Genomic DNA, 21,025 nt, shown 5'->3' on the forward strand with positions numbered 1-21,025 from the left:
TATGTGAATATAATCATATTATTCATATGTAGTACATGAATATATCAGAAAAACAAGGGAATAAGCAGGTATACATACACTTCGGTAAAACGGTAAAATGCCGTTCATTAATATTGTAAGGGCTCAGGGAAGACTGCCCCAACTTGTCCCACTTTGGCATAAAGTTTATTTTGACTTAAAAGTAATGAACACCCAACAGATGCAGAAAAAGCTGTCTGCCTCCCCCATAACTGCCTAAATCTACACTGGAAAGGAAAGCCTGCAACAGGAACAGAACTATTAACAATGGCCCCCCTCTTACCAAAGAAACTCAGCTGCATAATGGAACAATCTTATTTTTCTAAATGTCTCCTCTCACCCTGGGCCCCTACCTTTTTCCTTAGCTTCATGTTGCCTCAGTGTCTCAGTGCCATGTGGACTCCTAACAAACGAAGCCCACCTCTTAAATTTGATTTTCTCCTGGTAACCTATCTCATGTTAATGTGACTCTACATCCAGCTGGAAGGACTACAGGGCGGAGGAAGTTCTTCCTCCCCAACAATACTGCATAGCTATAGTAGGTCCAAATTGTATTTAATACACACACACACACACACACACATAAATTACATATTACATATAATATATTATATATAATCTATCGTTGGCTACATAAATGCTCATTTCAGATCAACCCAGGAAGCAGAAACAGGCCCGCCGGAGATGGATAGCTCATAAACTTCCGGGACCTTAGAGATTAGCAGGATCGGAAGAAGAACGGACTTTCCAATTGGTCAGATAAAGGGAACTAACATTTTGGGGGTGGCCTTACTCAAGGTTCTGTGTAAGATGTTTTATATATTTAATTCTCAAAAGAATCATTGTGATAGGTAATATTATCTGTGAGGGCCACTTTCTGTCAAACAGCCTTGAGCAGTGGAATGTAGAAAGGGCCCATAGCAACCACTTGGCAGAACCCAGACTGGTCCATCATGGGACCCACATGGAGATTTCCATAGGCCCTAACTTAACAATGGGCTACTCACAACCAGGCACAGATACCGAAAAAGGGACATTCCGTAGGTCCTCATACCTCCTCACCTTCCTTCTTTAAAAATCGGCCCCACCACTGCCTGGGGCAGACAGCTTCTCCTCGGGGGGTCCTGCCTGCTGCTTCCTTGCAGTTGATTCAGTCAACTTCTGTTTCTTTTATTCTGCCTCAGGTGAATTCTTTGCCACTGGCTTCCACCTGTCATCATCCCATACGGGGGTCCTCATATGATCAAAACACCCCCCCTTTTTTTTAGAGTTTAAGTTTTGTTTTTTTTTTAAGATTATTTATTTGAGGGAGAGAGAGCAGAGGGGAGGGGCGAGGGAGAGGGAGAAGCAGACTCCCTGCTGAGCAGGGAGCCCAATGTGGGTCATGATCCCAGGTGACCTGAGCTGAAGACAGACGGTGCCTGAGATAACCCCATTTAGACACCACACTATCCTTATTTGGCAGAGAATAGATATCATTTCTAGAATTAGATGAACTGTCCTTCACCTTGTGCTTCCTCCATTCTGCTGTGTGCGTGGGGGGGCCACAGGTGGCTGATTGGACCTCAGCAGTGGTTGATGGCACATCTAAACTATCTTTTAAGATCCGTATCTAACAGAGAAACTGCATGGAAATCTTTGAGGGGGTCAACTATCAAGTAGAGCCAAACCAAATCAGCCCTAGAACAAACAGAAAAGAAATTATACTGGGAAGTATGTAGTGATATAATGATTGGTAATAAGAAATACATATTTGCTATTCCTCTGGTTCCTGCCACAGAGCTCCTAAAATCCCAGAATTTCCTACATGATGAAAGCAGGAAAGGTGTCTTTTGCTCTGCTAACGAGGTGATCTTGGAAAAATAGGGATAGGCGCTGGTTGCCAGGGGAACCAATGAAGATTAGGTAGTTTCAGCCCTATTCTGGTTTCTGGGCATGGTGGGGGTTGAATCAGTCACCAGTGGCCAATGATTTCCTCAGTCATGCTTATGTGATGAAGCCTCCATTCAAACCCAAAAGGACAGGGTTTGGAGAGCTTACAGGCTGGTGAACATGTGGAGGTGGGGGGAGACTGGTGGGTTCAGGGAGCATGGAAGCTCTGGGCCCCTTCCCTACTCCTTGCTCTATGCATCTCTTCTGTCTGGTTGTTCCTGACTTATGTTCTTTCATGATAAACTGATAATCTAGTAAGTAAAATGTTTGAGTTCTTTAAGCCACTCTAACAAATTAATCAAACTTCAGGAGGCAGTCGTTGGAACCTCTGATCTATAGCCAGGTAGATAGTGTCAGAATTGAGTTGAGTGGTAGGACACCCAGCTGGTATCAGATCATTGCTTGGTGGTATGGGGACACCATCCTCATGCCCTACATAGCAAAATTTATTAGCAGAATCAGTAGTTTGAAAATGTGAGGTAAAACATCCGCCTCAAAATTTGACCAAGACTACAAAGAGGTTCCTCAGACTGAGGAATCTGCTTTACCAAGGAATGTATTTGACTTGCCAGCTCAACGTTAAGACCTTGGACCTGAGGCCTTTGTCATCTCTGCTTCTCACTGCTCTTGACCTCCTTAAGACTTAAGGCCTGGGTTCCAGGTTCTGAAGCTCAGTAAAGCCCTTTTGTCCCAAAGCTGATGACCATCGCTGCTTCTGAAAGAATATCTTGAGATGTTCAAGGGAAGACCCCCTCTCCAGCCACCCTCATGAACAAAGCACAGACAGATCTCCCAGAGGCTTAGGAAAAGCATACACGGGCAGGAGCAGGAGGAAGAGGGAGAAGGTACAATATTTCTTATCTAATTTTCTTTGAAGTAAGCTTTACGCCCAACGTGACTCTTGAACTCAAAATCCTAAGATCAAGAGTCGCACGTTCCACCATCTGAGGCAGCCAGGCGCCCCTCCTTTTTAATTTTTTATGTGATGAGGTTCTTTGCATGTGTTCCAGTAACTACATTAGAATGTCTAAACTGTAAAGAGAAGCTTTAAAAAAAGGAATCTTGTGCATCTTTCATATAACTACCTCACGTGTGTATAGTCTAGTGTTGAGTTAGTGGGGTTTTTAAAATTTTCCTTTTCTAAGGATTTTCAAAAATGACATGATCTTTTTGGGTTTACTTGGGTTCTTACTCTACATATCACAACAGAAGGATTTAAGTTTTTGTCATCATCTTCTGATGATTGCATAACAAACAAAACAAAAGTCATCCCTAAGTCCTCAAGAACTTACGTTTCCTGGGTGATGTCCCTTCCCTGGGCCATGACTCAGTCACCATAAACCTTAATGATGGTGACCTGGTACACCCTAAAGCAGCTGGAGCCTGGGAAAGCTAGCTCAGGCAATGAGTAAGTGGGATTGTCAGGATGGCACTGATAAAGCGTGAGTGGATAAGGTCCTGGGACTGTCAGCAAAGGGCGGCAATGGCTTCTTATCTGTCAACCTTCCTCACAGACACACCCTCCTCACGAGGCAATTGTTGGCTTCCTGAGTTCGGCAGTATTTCATGAATTAATTTTCAGTCTCTCTGAAAGCTCCCGAGCTGGTACTAGGATACTATATAAAATGAAGTTAATATCGGAAAAGGACTGAGTATGTGTCTCTCCTTGGAAGCGCTGACAGTCCCAAGAAACTTTCTATTTTCTACCCTTAATCTTCTATCCAATTTGTGTCTTCCTTTGGCTGCCATTGCCTCTCTGTGTCTGTCTTTCTGCAGGTTACAGCTTCTTGGGCCATTTCTAAGGACAATAGGAGAAGGAACAGGGAAAAGAAAAGCTACAGAATGGATGGCCTGAATGACGGAATGGGAGTATTTTCTGAAGATAATGCTCTGGGGGCCAATGACTCATCACTCATGTGATCTGCCAACCTACTTGTACCCCACAAAAAGGACTCCCATCCCCCCATTCATAGACTATATTATTCTCGAAGACTTCAGGTAGAGAAAGTAATTAATGGCCCCCAAATTTGGTGATTCCAGAGGTATGTCCCAAATACTTACTCTTTAGAGAGTAAATTATTTCTAATTTATTAAAAGAAATGAAAAACTGTTGCTGTGCTCAGCATTTGAATTTCTAATAGTTAATCACATATTGTTCTTTCCATTTGATCTTAAAAACTGTAGAAATTATAAAAATGCTAAATTTAAGATAGAGATAGTCTTTAAAAAAAATTTTTTTTTCCTTGGGTAAACTCTATACCCAACATAGGGCTTGAACTCACAACTCTGAGATCAAGTGCTACATGCTCTAACGACTAAGCCAGCCAGGCCCCTCAGACATAATCTTATTAAAAAGGAAACAAGGGGCACCTGGCTGGCTCAGTCAGAAGAGCATGTGACTCTTGATCTTGGGGTTGTGAGTTTGAGCCCCCATTGGGTGTAGAGATTACTAAAAAAAAAACAAACTTAAAAAAAACACACACACAATAAAATGTGCCTTAAAAAAAAAAAGAAAAAGAGGGGGACACCTGACTGGCTCAGTCAGTGGAGCATGTGATTCTTGATCTCCAGGTTGTGAGTTTGAGTCCCATGTTGGGTGTAGAGATTAGTTAAAAATAAAATCTTTACAAAATAATAAAAATAAAATTAAAAAAAAAAAGAAAGAAAACAAGCCTCAGTTACCATTAAAAAATACTGATGATAGTTTCTTTTAAAAGATTTTATTTATTTGAGAGAGAGAGAGAGAGCACAAGCAGGGGGAGGAACAGAGGGAGAAGCAGACTCCCTACTGAGCAGGGAGTTCAACATAAGGCTCAATCCAGGAACCCTGTGATCGTAACCTGAGCTGAAGGCAAATGCTTAACCAGCTGAGTCACCCAGGTGCCCCAGACTTCTGATGATAGTTGAGAAGGAAAAACAAGTTACAAAGAAAATACAGAAATGAACATTTTAATTTTGTACGTTTTATGAGTCTATTGTTGGAAAATGCAAAGGACTGTATCAAAAATTATCAGAGGCAATAAGTTCTTATAATTGTGTATATATATATATATATATATATAATAACTATGCAAGATTATTTGTACATGTGAATGCCATAGTGCTAAAATATACAATGATAATGAAATGATAATTTGGATTCTGTATCCAATTCTAATCTGTGCATGTGTGCATGTACATGTGTGTGTGTCTGTATAAGGATGGAGGATTACACACAAATAAGTAATTCTCAAGACATCAGCTGGTATTCTAGAATTCAGTTTGGTTTCAAACTATCTACCCAGAGACAGCATCAGATTCTACAGGTTAAAGGCTACAGTCCTACAAGACCGTCCCTCACCCTCCAAGTCAGATGTCTGCTGTAAGCCCAGGTTGATACTTGTGCTTCCCACTGAAGGGCTATAGACTGGAGGTTCCCATACCTCCACTCCAGCCTTGGGTTTGATTAACTTGCTAGAGTCATTCAAAGAACTCAAAGAAATATTTTATCTACTAGATTACTGGTTTATTATAAAAGAATATAACTCAGGAACAGGTGGATGGAAGAAATGCAAAGGGAAAGTATGTTGGAAGGGGTGTGGAGTGTCTCTGCCTTCTCTGGGCATGCTACTCTCTCTGTAACAAGTTCACCAACCCAGAAGCTCTCCAAATCATGTCATTCTGGGTTTCTATAGAGGCTCCGTTAAGTAGGCATGACTGATTAAATTACTGGCCATTGGTGGTTGAACTCAAATTCCAGCACCTCGCCCTTCCTTTGAAGTGGAGAGAGAGGTGGGACTGAAGGTTCCAACCCTCTAATCACAAGATTGTTTCCCCCCACAACAACAAGCCCCCATCCTTAGGGGCTTTCCAAAAGTCACCTCAGTAGCATAAACCCAGCTGTGGTGGAAAGGCACTTCTTATAAATAAGACATCCATTTCACCATGATGGCTCTAAAGTAATTTCAAGAACTAAGGACAAAGACCAAATATTACAACAAAAACCATCCCTGTTTCTCTTATCAGCTCAGGAGATTCCAACAGTTTTGGGTGTTCTGAGTCACAAATCACAGACAAAGACTAAATATAATGTGAAATATATTTTGGCCATTCAGATGATTTCTTATGATTCATAATATCACTGATTCCTTTTTTTTGTCTGTGCAAATATTGAATTATTAATAATTAACTCAAGACACACAACATTTATAAAATCATAAGATTGTAACAGAAAAAATAAAAAGACAAGAATGAATGGATGGACAGATATATAATAATCCAAGTTGAGAATTTTAAATACAGAAGACAACAGTTCCTAACTGAATGTAATACATAGGTTTATGCATCATTGATGTGTCATCAATGGAAGTTATAACAGAATAGAAAACCGAACTTGACAATTTGATAGTCACCTGGAGGACCAAAGAATTCAATATGAATTAAAAAATATGTATCTATATACATACAATTGTTCTGTCATATTGAAACATTTTAGAAAGTAATAAAACCCAAAACATTACAGTGCTGGGTTAAAAGAACATAAATTGCCCAGGGGATTCTATTCCATTGTTCATATATTATAAAATTAATGTATGGTGAAACAGAAGCAATATGACAACTGGGGAGAGAGGCTGCAGGGTTGGGGTGGTTGATAATTCTGCTCTCAGTGGGCCTCTCTGCCTCCCTGTCTCCATACCTAAGTTCCTGCCATTTGCTTGGCTAAGTGGGTTCAGGGCCTGCCAAGTCCCTCTGTTCTCTATCTGCACATCATTGTATTGCCATATCTGGTATCTGGCCAGAAACTGGTATTATCTTGGGTTCTGGAGTCAGGCTTTAGTTGGGAGAGCCGAGCTGTATGCTCTAGCTCAGTTTCATCACGTGGAGAAGCTGGGAATATTGGACATGAACTCCGTTCTATCAAAGCAGTACTTCCTGACCTGCAATTTCTTGGAGCAGGTTCCCAAGTTCCTAAGTTCTTGTCCCGAGTCCCTCGGGAACCTGTGGTAGAAGGGAAGGTTTGGATGGATATGGCTGATAAAGGTGCTTTGAGAATTCCTGACCTTCTTCTGCAATAGAAACTCACTGCAAATATTTCCCAAATCATTACTAAAGAAAAATTATTGTGATAACTGGATATCAGGATAGGGAAAAAATTAATTTAGATTTATACCTTATTCTATATACCGCAATGAATTTGAAACCATTCAGAGGCCTAAACATTTAAAAACATATGAAAAAAAAACAGAATAGCAGATGAAACACGTGCCGTGCTCTAGCCTGGGCAGTAAAATACGAAGTCAAATTCAGAGTATCCTCAACATAATAAAGTCCATATATGGCAAACCCACAGCTAACATGATACTCAATGGGGAAAGATTGAAAGTGTTTCCTGTAAGATCAGGAGCAAGACAAGGGTGCTCATTCTCGCCTGTCCTATTCAACAAAGTACTGGAAGTCCTAGCCCAAGCAATCATGCAGAGAAAGAACTAAAAAGCATTCACATCAGAAAGGAAGAAGTAAAATTGTTTGTTTGCAGATGATGTGATCCTATTTATAGAAAATCCTAAAGACTCCACCAAAAAACCCTGTTAGAACTAATAAATGAATCTGGTAAACATACAGAAGTCAGTTGAGTTTCTATACACTAACAAGGAAAAATCTGAAAAAATTAAAAAACAAAGAAAACAATCCTATTTATAATAGTATCAAAAACAATAAAGTCCTTGGGAATAAATTTAACCGAAGAGGTAGAAGATTTGTATACTGAAAACAGTAAGACTTGGATTTAAAAAAATTGAAGAAGACACAGATAAATGGAAAGATATTTAGCGTCCATGGGTCAGAAGAACTAAAATTGTTCAAATGTGCATCGTGCCCAAAGCCATCCAGAGATCCAACGTAATCCCTCTCAAAATTCCAGTCGCATATTTTACAGAAATAGGAAAAAAAAATTCTAAAATTTGTATAGTCACAAGAGACTACAAATTGCCAAAGCAAGCATGAGGAAGGAGAACAAAACTGGAAGCGTCACACTTTCTGTTTCCAGCGACACGGTAAGGCTACAGAAATCGAAACAATCTGATACGGTCATTAAAACGCATACCTAGGGGCACCTGGGAGGCTCAGTGGGTTAAAGCCTCTGCCTTCGGCTCAGGTCATGATCTCAGGGTCCTGGGATTGAGTCCCGCATCAGGCTCTCTGCTCAGCAGGGAGCCTGCTTCCCCCCGCCCCGCCCGCCTGCCTCTCTGCCTACTTGTGATCTCTGTCTGTCAAATAAATAAATAAAATCTTTAAAACGCGTACCTAGACACATGGGATAGAGAGCCCAGAGATACATCCCTGCATATGCAGTTAGCTAATATTTGACATGGTAGTCGAGAACACTCAGTGGGGAAAGAATAGTCTCACCAGTAAATGGTGCTGGGAGAACTGGAAAATCACATGCAAAATGGTGAAGTTAAACCCCTTACACCACCCACAGATATTAACTCATAATGAATTAAAGACTTAAACGTAAAACTGGAAACTATGAAACTCTTAGTAGCAAACATGGGGAAAAGTGTTCTTGAAAGTGGTTGCAACAAGTTTTTGGATCTAATACCACAAATACAGACAACAAAGGCAAAAATAAATGAGTGGGATCATACCAAACTAAAGAGCTTCTGATCAAAGAAACAATCAATGAAAAGCAGAGGCAACCTGTGAAATGGGAGAAAATATTTGTAAATTATCTGATAAGGGGTTAATATCCAAAATATATAAGGAAATCACACAACCCAAGAGCAAAACCAGTTAGATTAAAAATGGGCAGAGGGCATTGGCAAGGATGTGGAGAAAAAGGAAATCCTTGTGTATTGTGGTTAGGCATGTAAACCCGTGCAGCCACTATGGAAAATAGTATGGAGGTTCCTCAAAAAATAAAGAACTACCATGTGATCCAACAATCCTGTTTCTGGATGTATATCCAAAGGAGACAAAATCAGTCTCAAAAATATATCTGCACTCCCATATTATTGCAGCAGTATTCATAATAGCCAACATCTGGAAACACCAAAATATGGAAATGAATGGAGAAAGATGATATGCTGTAGATATATAATGGATTATTCAGTAGTGAGAGAGAAAGAAAGAAAGAAATTCCACCATTTGCAACATCACGGATGGACCATGAGGGCATAATACTAAGTGAAATAGACAGAGAAAGACAAACATTATAGGATCTCACTTATTTATGGAATCAAAAAATGCCAAAATCGGGGTGCCTGACTGGCTCAGTTGGTAGAGCAGGTGGTAGGGCGGAGACTCTTAATCTCAGGATTGTGTGTTTGAGCCCTATATTGGGTGTAGAGGTTACTTAAAGATAAATTCTTAAAAATAAAAAGGACAAACTCATAGACACAAAGAGTAGAATGGTGGTTACCAGGAGCTGGGAATTGGGGGGAAAAGAGGAGATGTTGGCCAAAGGATACAAACCTCCAGTTATAAGATGAGTAAGTCCTTGGAATACAATGTACAGCATAGTGACTATAGTTAACAATACTGCATTATTAATACTTCAAGGTTGTTAATAGAATAGATCTTAAATGTTCTCATTATACACACAAAAATGGTAATTATATAAAGTGATGGAGGTGTTAACTAACTTTATTGTGGTACATGTTTGGCAGTATGTATGCATGTATGCATGAAATCATCACATGGTATACCTTAAACTTACACAATGATGTCAATTATGTGCCAATAAAGCTGGAAAAAAAGTAAAAGGAAAAAAGTAAAAAATTGTATTTTTCCATCTTTTGTCTCCATTTATTTCTGTGGGACCTCCCACTACTTCTAAGGCCTCCATGATAGTTTTTGAGAATTTCCAGGGGCTTTCTCACGTGAGCTCAGCTGCATATGGCATCCATCACTCACCCTTTCCACGCAGCTCCTACCAGTGTTTCCTCTGTATGGGCTGGATTATGTCCCCCAACCTTTATATGTCAATGTCTTGACATCTGGTTCCCAAGAATGTGACTGTATTTGGAAACAGAGTTCTTGTAGATGTAATTCGTTAGGATGAGGTTATACTACAGTAGGGTGGGCCCCTGAATCCAATACAACTGGTGTCCTTAGAAAAAGAGGAAATTTAGATATAGACGTACACACAGGGAGAAAGTCACGTGAAGGTGAAGGCCCAGATCAGGGAGATGCTTCTCCATGCAGAGGAACACCAAAGATTGCAGTAAACCAACAAGGGGAGAGGCATAGGACCGATTCTCTTCCATAACCCTCAGAAGGAAACCACCTCACCTGCACCTTGCTCCTCGAATTCTAGCCTCCAGACCTGTGAGACAATATATTTCTGTTGTTTCAGCCACCCAGTCTGAGGTCCTTTATTAGGTCACTTCTAGGCCACTGATACCCTTGACCAGTGCTTTCCGGAATGAAAGTCCTATGAAGGCAGACACCAAATGTGCCTTGTTTGTCCTTGAGCCCCCAGGGTTGAGCCCAGAGTTTGACCCATGGCGCGCAGTTATTCTTTACTGAGTGAAAGCGTAAATCCCTGTGTAGCATAATGCTCGTGCCAAGACATTAGTGGGGCAGGGTGGCCGTGTCCTGTCCTGTCATGTGCCAGGCAGGACGTGGTTGTTGGGAAGGTGTCCTTTCACGGAGGCTTGCTGCTGAGTTATGCTGGAGCTGGCCTGTGTTCTCTGAAACCACGCTAGGCTTCGGGGCAGTGTTCCCAGCGTTGTGTAGGGATCTTATATAAGGATCATTCTTTGGGTCTGTCCTTTGCATTTCCGTTTTCCTAGGGTTTTGCTATGAACCTATGAGAGTGTCCCAGAGAAAAAATATTGGACTTACTCCGAATGTGCAGAACTCAAAATACCACCTTGCCTCCAAGAAACCTGGTATTGTTTCTTTTTTAACCAATCATGGAGCCTGATGCTTCCCCCTTGGGGTGCTCTCCCAGCAAATGCCTTGGTGGCCATCAGTGACAGTCTTCTGGTTGGCCCATCCCACCTGCCCTCTAGGCTTGTCTGTTGTATCAGATCCACCCAGGAGGACTGTGTCAGTGAAGCAGTGGTTCCAACTCACATTTCAGTGCCCAGGGGTGTCTGTGTGTGATAGTAGGACACTGGAACTTATGTTTATACATTCACCAGGAAACTGTTTTCAAGGTCTACTACTGAATGCAACCGCACAATCCCTTTCCTCCACCCATCCATTCATTCAACAAAGAGTTTCAAATTGGAAAAGCGTTGGTTCTTGGGACGACTGGGTGGCTCAGTGGGTTCACCCTCTGCCTTCAGCTCAGGTCCTTATCCCAGGGTCCTGGGATGGAGCCCCGCATTGGGCTCTCCGCTCAGCAGGGAGCCTGCTTTCCCCCTCTCTCTGCCTGCCTCTCTGCCTGCTTGTGATCTCTCTTTGTGTCAAATAAATAAATAAAATCTTTAAAAAAAAAAAAAAAAGAAAAAGAAAAGTGTTGGTTCTTATAACGGCAAGCTTCCTCACCTAGATAGCTCGTTTCCAGCTGGCAGCAAATGGATAGTACTCTGGGACCTCTACGTCCTAGAAATAGGCTATGTTAACTGATTGACTGATTTCATTGGCCCGTATCGGAATTTAGAGTCTTACGAAATGCCTATGTAACTCACCCTGTGACGTGACGTAATGCTTGCTGAGATTTACCAGAAACATCCAGTATTCTTACCCACGGAGTTCTTATCTGTATCACTTTACCAGCAGCTCCTGTCTGTCTTTTTTCTGACAGCAAACTGAAAGAGAAGGACTTCGAAATCAGAAAGAAAAGGCGTCTGTCTGTAGAAATATGGGTTATTGCTATCTTCTGAAAAAATTCAACCTAAAAATTCTATGTTTCTCCTTCTGTTCAAATCTAATTGTCCATCTGCTCTGCATTTCTTGCTTCCCCGTGGGTCCCTTTGCACCTTTTCCAGGGCTCATTCACACTTGTCATTCAGTCATCTGTCCTTCCAAATCAGCGGCAGCCGCAGTCTAATTTAACAGCGAGATGACAGGCTGTTCCTCTGGCTTTAATGTAACCTAATTTGAACAATCTGCAGTCCTCTGTTTATTTTATTTTAATTTTCAGCCTTCTGCGGATGTTATCTCCTACCACAGCAGAGGACGTTTTTGTTTCTAAGCTCAGTGCAACAGATGCTCTGTTGATTTTCCCATAGAGAAGGCAACCAGAAAAGCTAGAAGCATGACCGTTTTGGGGAGCTGGGTGAGCCCGCACCGGCAGAGCGTGCTTCTGTGACAGCAGGGCACCTTTCTCTGACCTTGTTTCGATTTTAATACTGAAAACACGAGTGAAGAGAGGCACAATCTTTTAAAATATGGCATGTTTGGGGTGCCTGGGTGGCTCAGTGGGTTAAAGCCTCTGCCTTCAGCTCAGGTCGTGGTCTCAGGGTCCTGGGATCGAGCCCCGCATCGGGCTTTCTGCTCAGCAGGGAGTCTGCTCCACACCCCCCACACCCCACCCACCGCCCCCGGCCTTGCCCTCTGCCTGCCTCACTGCCTACTTGTGATTTCTTTCTCTGTCAAATAAATAAATAAAATCTTAAAAAAAATATGGCATGTTTGTACAAAAATATTCTGGAACACATGGCAGGATACTAGGTTTTAGGATCCTTGAGGTTCCTCTTCACTTTACGTTCCTAGCCCTCCCCCCTCCCCTCCCCCACCCCATTCCAAGTTCTCAAAGACTACACAGTCAATATTTGTGGAATTGAATCAGATAGATTAGCACAATCAAAGACATGGGAGAAGACAACAACACATTTCAAAGAATTATTTTTAAGATAGAAGCTTTAAAGTTGAAACAATATCTCATTTGGATCATTGTTATTAGCTTGTTAGGCATAAATAATATTTAGGGTACTTTTTTTCACTCATCTATCACATACAATCGTGCCATTTTTCCTCTTCTCAGATTGGCAGTCCTTCCATTCGACATAAAATGTTAGGAAATGAGCAAAACACTCCATCCCAGATTTTAATTTTTCATGATATTTGAACTAAAAAACCCCATAAACTTATAGCAAAAAGACAACACTTGCCTATAATCCAGAATGCATTTTATTTTCTTACATTGTATTCTTTATTGTTTAAAAAGTATATTCTTATAGTTTAATATCTGTGCAGAATTAGCTCGGGTTTCATGGGTGTCCTAGGCCTTGCCTCTGGCTATGACCCTTATCTGAGGCGTCAGAGCACAGAGAGGAGCATCGGTGAGGATGGAATGAATATTCTGTAAAATTTTTGTCTTGTGGAACGATACTGGCTATTGATTGATTGAGGGCTAATATGGGTGCGGGAAAAATGGGTGGAATATGAAGTTTTGAGAAAGCAAAAGGGGCCTGGCCTCAAAGCTGATCTGAGAAAATTCTGTGCATTTACCATTCGTCCATTCAAAAATATTTTTGAGCATACAATTCTAAGCAATACAACAAAGTCTGATTTTCTTTGAGCTTATAGGCAATGCACAAACCCACAAGAAAGAGATGCTGACAAATGCTAGGCGAAGGTTAGGGGGAAGTGAGTGACCGGCGGGATGGCTATGCTACTTAGGATATCTGATTCGGTCTCTTGAAGGTGACAATTAAGTGGAAATCTGAATATGTCACAGCATCAAATGTGGGAGATACTAAGGGATGCTTGGAATAAGTATTTTTCAGGTTTGTTTTTTTTTTTTTAAGATTTTATTTATTTATTTATTTATTCTCTCTCTAGAGAGAGAGCGAGCACAAGTGGGGGGAGTGGCAGGCAGAGGGAGAAACAGGCTTCCCGCCAAGCAAGGAACCAGATGTGGGATTGATCCCAGGACCCTGGGATCATGACCTAAGCTGAAGGCAGATGCTTAACTGACTGAGCCACCCAGGCGCCCTAGGAATACTTTCTGAGGAGTCCTTAAATGACCATTCGAGGGAAGTGTTGAAAGCTAAAGTAGTGCTCTTGAAAACCTCACCACTATTCTCACCAGTGTGGTATTTTTCTTCTCTGAATCTCCTTTCTGCTAGGTTCTGGGGATGCCCGCGCAGCATTCTACTTAGACGTCCGTCATGGAGCCCGGAGCATACGAATACATTGATTTCTTTACAATGTGTATCCTCTTATATTTCCTCTTACCTTTACAATGTGTACCCAAGCTTTGTGTCTTCCACTTTTCATCTGTGCCACTCCCTGGCACAGAGTAAGTACTTAATAATTACATATTCAGTCACTATATTCATCTCATCGCCACAGCTAGACAGGAAGGCAGACCATGAATCATGTGTATTTTTTTTTAATTTATAATGTTTCATTTATATACGTGGTCTCTACACCCAATGTGGGGCTCAAACTCATGAGTCAAGAGTCGTGTGCTCTACTGACTGAGCCAACCAGGTGCCCCCACATGTGTTTTTGCCACTCCAGGTGCCCAGTAGTTGGAGGCACATGGGGCAGGCAGTTGGGGCAAGATTGGCCAGTTGCAGGTTTTTAGATGCAAACACTCGAAATCCTTGCTGAAACCCCACTTGGCTTTTGAGTCTTTGCTCAAAGGCTAAAGTGGAAAGATGGGGAACAATGTGGGCAAGAGGGAGATTTAGACAATAGTCCACTTTTCTAGGTGTTTGTTGGATTTTTGACTAGATCGACTTAGGGCTAGATAAAAGGGGAGAGGTAAGGAAATATGTGGGGAATGTGGGGAAAGGGATTGCTATATTGGATACAGGATATTTGTTACAAAGGTCAAATGATACTCTCAAGGATAAAAAATGTTTCTAATAAAAGGCAAGCACATTTTTATACAAGAAAATGATGACACCATAATTGTGCTAGTTTGGCTTTTTGTTTTCTTGCTAATATTACATCACCGAGTCACACAAGCGTGGTGAGGAGGGGACAATAAAAATAAGTTATCAATGCACTATTAACTCAGCGTGCTCTTACCTATTAATAAGACATTGATGTCTCCTCTTATGCGTGTCCCTTCGAGAAGCACTTTCTCATTACCTCCAAGCAGCATACACAAAATGGCTTTTCTAATATACTCATGCCTGTGGATGCTTGGTGCTAAAGACTTGTTTAAATGGTCAAAGATATCCTATTTAAGAAACAGGAAACACTTACAATGCACATTATCAACATTAGAATAGGATCTCATTATCCATTAGCTGGTATTTGTGCGATTTATAACTCACTTTAGATTGAGTTTTGCAGAATTTCATGATCTTTGCCACATCATCAGCTGAAAACGTAGGTGCTATGTCTTTGCTCATCAGTTTGATATTATTAGCTGGGATTATGGCCTTGTGTTTTCTAGGCTGCAGAGATCTTTTAAGAGATGCTGCTAATTAACTATTAAATAAACGCTTGGATGAAGTTATCTTCATAACAGATAAGTTACTTGGAAATTGCTTTCAATAAAATGGAATGAGTTAAATTTCTTTCTTTCTATTTTTGTTAACCTTTGCCTGTCTTCTCTAAATCTCAGAATGCTATACTGTGAATTTTATTTATTTATTTATTTATTTATTTATTTTAGACTTGTGCTCTCTTAAAACTTTCAAAAGAAGGAACTAGTAAAGAGATCTTCTCTGAAATGGCCTATGGGAAATCAAGATGTTTCCAGTGAGCACTGAGGCTCTCCCTGCCTTGAGACAAGTCTGGTAGAATGCAGCTGGGTGTTCACGTAGGGGAAGAAGCAAATCTAACAAAGGCAAATGTTTTCTACCATAAAAAGCAAATAACATTATAATTTAGAGAGAATTATATATCCATTAAGTTGCAGAATTTTTAAATACCATTTTCAATGAGAAAAGATAAAGAAAAAGTAAAAAGCTAGGGAAATTGGGTGCCTGCCTGGCTCATTTGGTACAGCATGCAACTTTGATCTCGGGGGTCGTGAGGTCAAGCCTCATGTTGGGTGTAGAGGTTACTAAAACAAACAAACAAACAAACAAACAAACAAAAAACTGGATGCCTTGTGATTTTTTTAGAGCTATGGCAGATAATTTCACTGGACTGAAAACTAAATGTAGGCTTCAACTTTAAAAACAAAAATGAGGGGCACCTGGGTGGCTCAGTGGTTTAAGCCTCTGCCTCCGGCTCGGGTCCTGATCTCTGGGTCCTCGGATCGAGCCCCACATTGGGCTCTCTGCTCAGCAGGGAGCCTGCTTCCCCCCTCTCTCTCTGCCTGCCTCTCTCCCGCTTGTAATCTCTGTCTGTCAAATAAATAAATAAAAATCTTTAAAAAAATAAAAATAAAAAATAAAATAAAAACAAAAATGATACCTTAAACAGGTAAACACAGGTATCTTGAGACATTTAATATTTTTGGCAAACATTGATCTTGCTTTAAAAAAATAAACGACTTAAAGAAGAGTTTGTTGACAAAAGTGGATTGCAAAGGTTCATTTGTTTCCATTCACTGATCCAACAACAAATAGTCAGCACATCTGACCAGAAGGGGCAGGCTGAGGGGCAGGCAGGTGGGCAAGTCTTGGGGGAACCAGGACTAAGATAAGTAAGACATGGAAGCCTACAATCCAGTGACAAAATGGTAAGGTTTAGACCCCAATTCACTTTCTAGAGGAGAATGGCCATTGTAGTACTAATACAAGCATATGGTATTAAGGACAAGGCTGTGGGAAAGCATCCGCGGGGGTAGAGACCAAGAGAAAGAAATTGCTATAACAGTGGAGAAGAAAAGAGAAGAAATGCTGAATTTAAAACCACCAACCAACTCTACCCTTACCCACCCTGCTCACCCATGAAATAACCAAGTGATGCTACTGAACACCCACTACCAACAATAACTCGCTGCGGTGGTTCCTCTAGAGAGGGTAAAGATCTATTACGACCCAGTTCCTGACTCAGAAGAAGTCTAAATGCCAACGCTTTCCTTCCAGTGAAAAGGTCAATCCCTGGTGGGTCGTTATCTTGCCATTTTACATGACAAATAATGACAAAGAGCCTCCTTTCCCCCTTTCTGCTCATATTTAAGTCTTGTTGCTTTTTTGTTCTTCCTTTGGGCTCAACTTTCTTCTCTCAAGGTAATGGAAGTCCAGCTCTTGCTTCTTAAAGGCAGTTTTATTTCTTCAATACTGTTCCTGAGACTCTGTTTAGGCTTTTTATTTTATTTTATTTATTTGAGAGAGAGAGAATGAAAGAGAGAGAGAGCATGAGAAGGGGGAGGGTCAGAGTGAGAAGCAGACTCCCCACTGTCTGGGAGCCCAATGTGGGACTTGATCCTGGGACTCCACGATCACGACCTGAGTTGAAGGCAATGGCTTAACTGACTGAACCACCCAGACGCCCCTTTGTTTAGGCTTTTTGAAGTCCGATCAAGTTAGACATAGTTATCCTATACTGAGAGGCAGCCTGACCCATCAACCCTCCTTTGTGGAAGATAACACTTCTTTCTCTCTGTCCTGCCTAATCGCATTCTCTTTTTGGAGCGTGTGGTGATGGGGGTTGTTGGGATAAATACATTTTAGGCTGGAAGTGGAAGAACAGGACAAAAATAAATGAAAAACTGCAGATTGGCCTGGAGCTAAGGTTAAAGAAATCAGCTTCTGTATTATTTTTGTTTCTTGCTTTATTTATTATTTTTGTTTCTTGCTTTATTTTTTATTTTTTCAAGTAGGCTCTACATCCAATGTGGGGATTAAACTCATGACCCCAAGATTAAGAGTCACATGCTCCACTGACTGTACCAGCCAGGCATGCCAACTGTCTTACTTTTAAAAGAGTTCGCTTTAAATTCCTCTTTATATCCATTTATGATAACAGAATGAGTCTAATTTCTTTTTTTACTATGTTTGATATAAACTTGACATAACCCCCTTGACAGGAATCAGGGGAGGATGTAACTAGGAATGAGAGAACACTTATAATGTTTTAGCATTTTCATATATGTTTATGTATGTCAGTAAGAAGGGCAAACATATTTACACTAGCAGGCAACTGCTTCTTCTGAAACAAGAAAAAGCTAAAAATATAAATCACATATATCTGATTTTTATCCTGTTTGCCTGAGATCAGCTACATAGCTTTCTGGGCTTTGGGCAAAATGAAAACATAAGGCCCCTGTTCAAAAATTAATTTCAAGACAGCAATGGCCGAGTGTTGGCCAGAGTGTGGGACACACGCAACATGAGGACCCAGGAGTCTGTGCGGGTTTCATGCTCAGGAACTGGTGTTGGACCTACAACCCTATGGGGTGGGAATCCCATGTTTCTTATATCCTGCCAACAGCTTAATTATGAGTGAACCACATGGCCATGAAGAACTAACCTAAGTGATCTCAAGGTACTGACTCAGGTCAGCATCTCCAAATCATGATCTGGAGAGTGTTGGAGAAACGTTGGGTTAAGTAGAGCCAAACAAGTTTTTATTGCAAACTTCTCAGAGCCTTTAATATACTAGTATGCATTAGGCATTCCCAGGAGGTGAAATATAACATGTAGCACTTCTCAAAAAAATTTTTTGATGGGTTTGAGACCATTGCAAATACAGGCAAGAATAAGAACATTAGTGGTCTGACTCATTCTGGAGCGGAGTTCCGTCCTCAACCTCTGACTCATGTATCAAAAATCTCCCAAGCAGGATGGCCTGCATTCCTACAGCCAGTGATGGGGCTATGAATACGTATTGCACAAGGGCCTGTGCAGATGCTGCAGGTGGCTGATTCAATGTCCGAGCTCTTCTCCCTTGCTCAGAGAGCCCTGATTAGTTCTGGGTAAGAAATACTTGCCAATGTCACGCTTGCCATTAGGGTGGTCATGTGACCTGGTTTTAGCCAAGTGGAAATCTATGGAGCAGAGCTTCCAGAAAATACATTTCCTGATTAAAAAGGGGTGGAGTCAGTTGGCATGGCTCTTGCAGTCTTCACACTTCTGAGTCTTTGTTCTGCTTGGAACTCAGGAAGAATGCTTGTCCGTACAGGATCCAAGGTATCATTTTGAGGATGACAACCACATGTGAAGGCCATGGAGCAGGGACCAGAAGGATCCTTCCGTCGCTGCACAAGAACTAAGTTGCCTTCTTTGGCCTTCTTGTTACTTGAGAAAAACAATCCTCTACTCAACAAAGTTGCTCTAGTTGGGTTGTACTTACATGCATCCAAACACAACCTCAACTGGGCGACTGTCTGAAATGCAGTACACCCAAAGCTGATGCAGCAGCTCCTTCCCACCCCAGGTTCTCTTCTACCCACTTGCCCAGGTGGACAACATGGATGCCATCTTCAATCCCATGTCTCCCTCACTCTCCATAAGCTGTGATCCTTGTCCCACAGCAGCTGCCAAAGGTGCTCTGGGTACAACCTCTGTTCCACAGCCCTAGACCAGCTGAAGTGTGGTCTCTAGTGCCCCTGGTGAGCCCACTGACCTTGGGAAATCTCAGGCTCACTATGGTTGAGGAGGCCATGTGACCAGTGGACAGATAGCGGGGTATCTCCACCCAGCTTGTCTAAGAGGGATGCTGCCTGACAGGATCCCTGTTTTGTCGTTCCAAGCAGAAGGAGGTCCAGCAAAGATTCTAGCTTGAGCGCAGTCATTAGTCATAAAGTTAATATTCCATTTCTTTATCCTATGACTCAGACACTGAGACAAGACACAGCGATTTTCTTCCCTATTTGCTCCCAGAGCACCTTCTATGCATCTCCTTGTAAGAGCATGGGTGCTGGATGAAAGCCGTGGGTTTAAACCCAGGATTGGCCATTTACTTGCTATGTGATGGATGTCTTGGATGAGTTACCCTTTAAGACTCCTTTTCTCATCTATAGAAATGGAAATAACAGTAGTAGCTATTTCTTGTTGCTTCTGTGTAAATTAAATGAGATAATGCATATTATTTCCTAAGTTCCAATGAATGGAACACATTAAGTACTCAATAAAAGATTTTATTACTGTGCTAACTGTAAATTAGTAGCTTGTAGACAGAGAATTTGTCTTATTCACTAGAGTTGCTTTTGCACTCAGGTCTGTACTGAAAACCTAATATATGCTCAAAAGCACTTGTGAAGTGAATGGATGGCCAAAAGAAGAATTTAAGTTATTCCCATCACCACCTTCTTTCTCATTTCTTTTCTTTCTTTCTTCTTTCTTTCTCTCTTCCTTTTTAAAATATTTTATTTATTTATTTGATAGAGGAGAGAAAGCACAAGTAGAGCGGCAGACAGAGGGAGAGGGAGAAGCAGACTCCCCACTGAGCAGGGACCCCAATGCAGGACTTGATCCCAGGATCCTGGGATCATGACCTGAACCAAAGGCAGACACTTAACCAACTGAGCCACCCAGGTGCCCCTGCTTTCTCATCTCTAAACGGGTTTAGTTCTATTTCAAAACAGAATTAAGTTTCATTTAACTCATTTAATTTCCATAAATGCTCTAGGAGGTAGCTGTTCCCATTCCCATTTTGTAGGTAAGATAATGAGGCCAATGGTCACACTAATAATAAGGAGCAAAGCTCTGATCCAAATTCAGGACTAGGTGACTCCACAAGTGTAAAGTTATCATCACTAGAGGGGCTCCTGGGTGTTTCAGTTGGTTAAGTGTCCTACTCTTGCTCTCAGCTTAGGCTGTGATCTCAGGGTCATGAGTTTGGGCTCTGCACTGGGCTCCATGCTGAGCACAGAGCCTACTTAAAAAAAAAAAGAAAAAGAAAAGAAATAAAGAAAAAAAAAGAAAGAAAAAGAAACCCTCCCTTAGGATATAGGATAGAAGCATGTGTGAGAATATAATCATGCCTCTGTGGATAGTATATCAAAGCTTTCGTGGGGCATTTGGGTAGCTAAGGGGGCAGTCATGAAGAGGTCTGTTGTTCATTATTGGGTCTACTTCCTTATGGGTTTAGGCTGTGAGTCTTTGAGAGCGCATTTGTCTATTGCATGTGTGGGTGTATGTGTTTGTGTATTTACCTGCTGGACACCTGGGATTATAAGAAAGCACACCTGTAACTCATGCTGATGAAGCAGCCTATTTACTGAAACTTTATGCTGCTGCTGGGGAGAGGAAGGGCCAGAGAAGGACAGGAAATGCCCATATGCATATCTCAAGTGACAACTGTTTGCAGAGGTGGTGCCCACCTAAGCAGGAGGTGA

At 41.4% G+C, this 21,025-nt stretch overlaps 1 protein-coding gene across 1 annotated transcript in view; it reads left to right on the forward strand.

Annotated features, from left to right (window-relative positions):
* Nucleotides 1-3,870, forward strand: part of LOC111142409 (meprin A subunit beta) — a 32,921-nt gene extending 29,051 nt beyond the window's left edge. Inside the window, exon 15 of the mRNA XM_022495478.1 lies at nt 3,727-3,870. Within this exon, the coding sequence (XP_022351186.1) occupies nt 3,727-3,870 (144 nt within the window). The remainder of the gene's footprint in view (nt 1-3,726) is intronic.
* Nucleotides 3,871-21,025: the final 17,155 nt, after the last annotated feature.

The sequence above is a fragment of the Enhydra lutris genome, unplaced genomic scaffold (assembly GCF_002288905.1).
Source record: "Enhydra lutris kenyoni isolate GAN:26980312 unplaced genomic scaffold, ASM228890v2 scaffoldscaffold8, whole genome shotgun sequence".
In the NCBI taxonomy this organism is placed as follows: domain Eukaryota; kingdom Metazoa; phylum Chordata; class Mammalia; order Carnivora; family Mustelidae; genus Enhydra; species Enhydra lutris.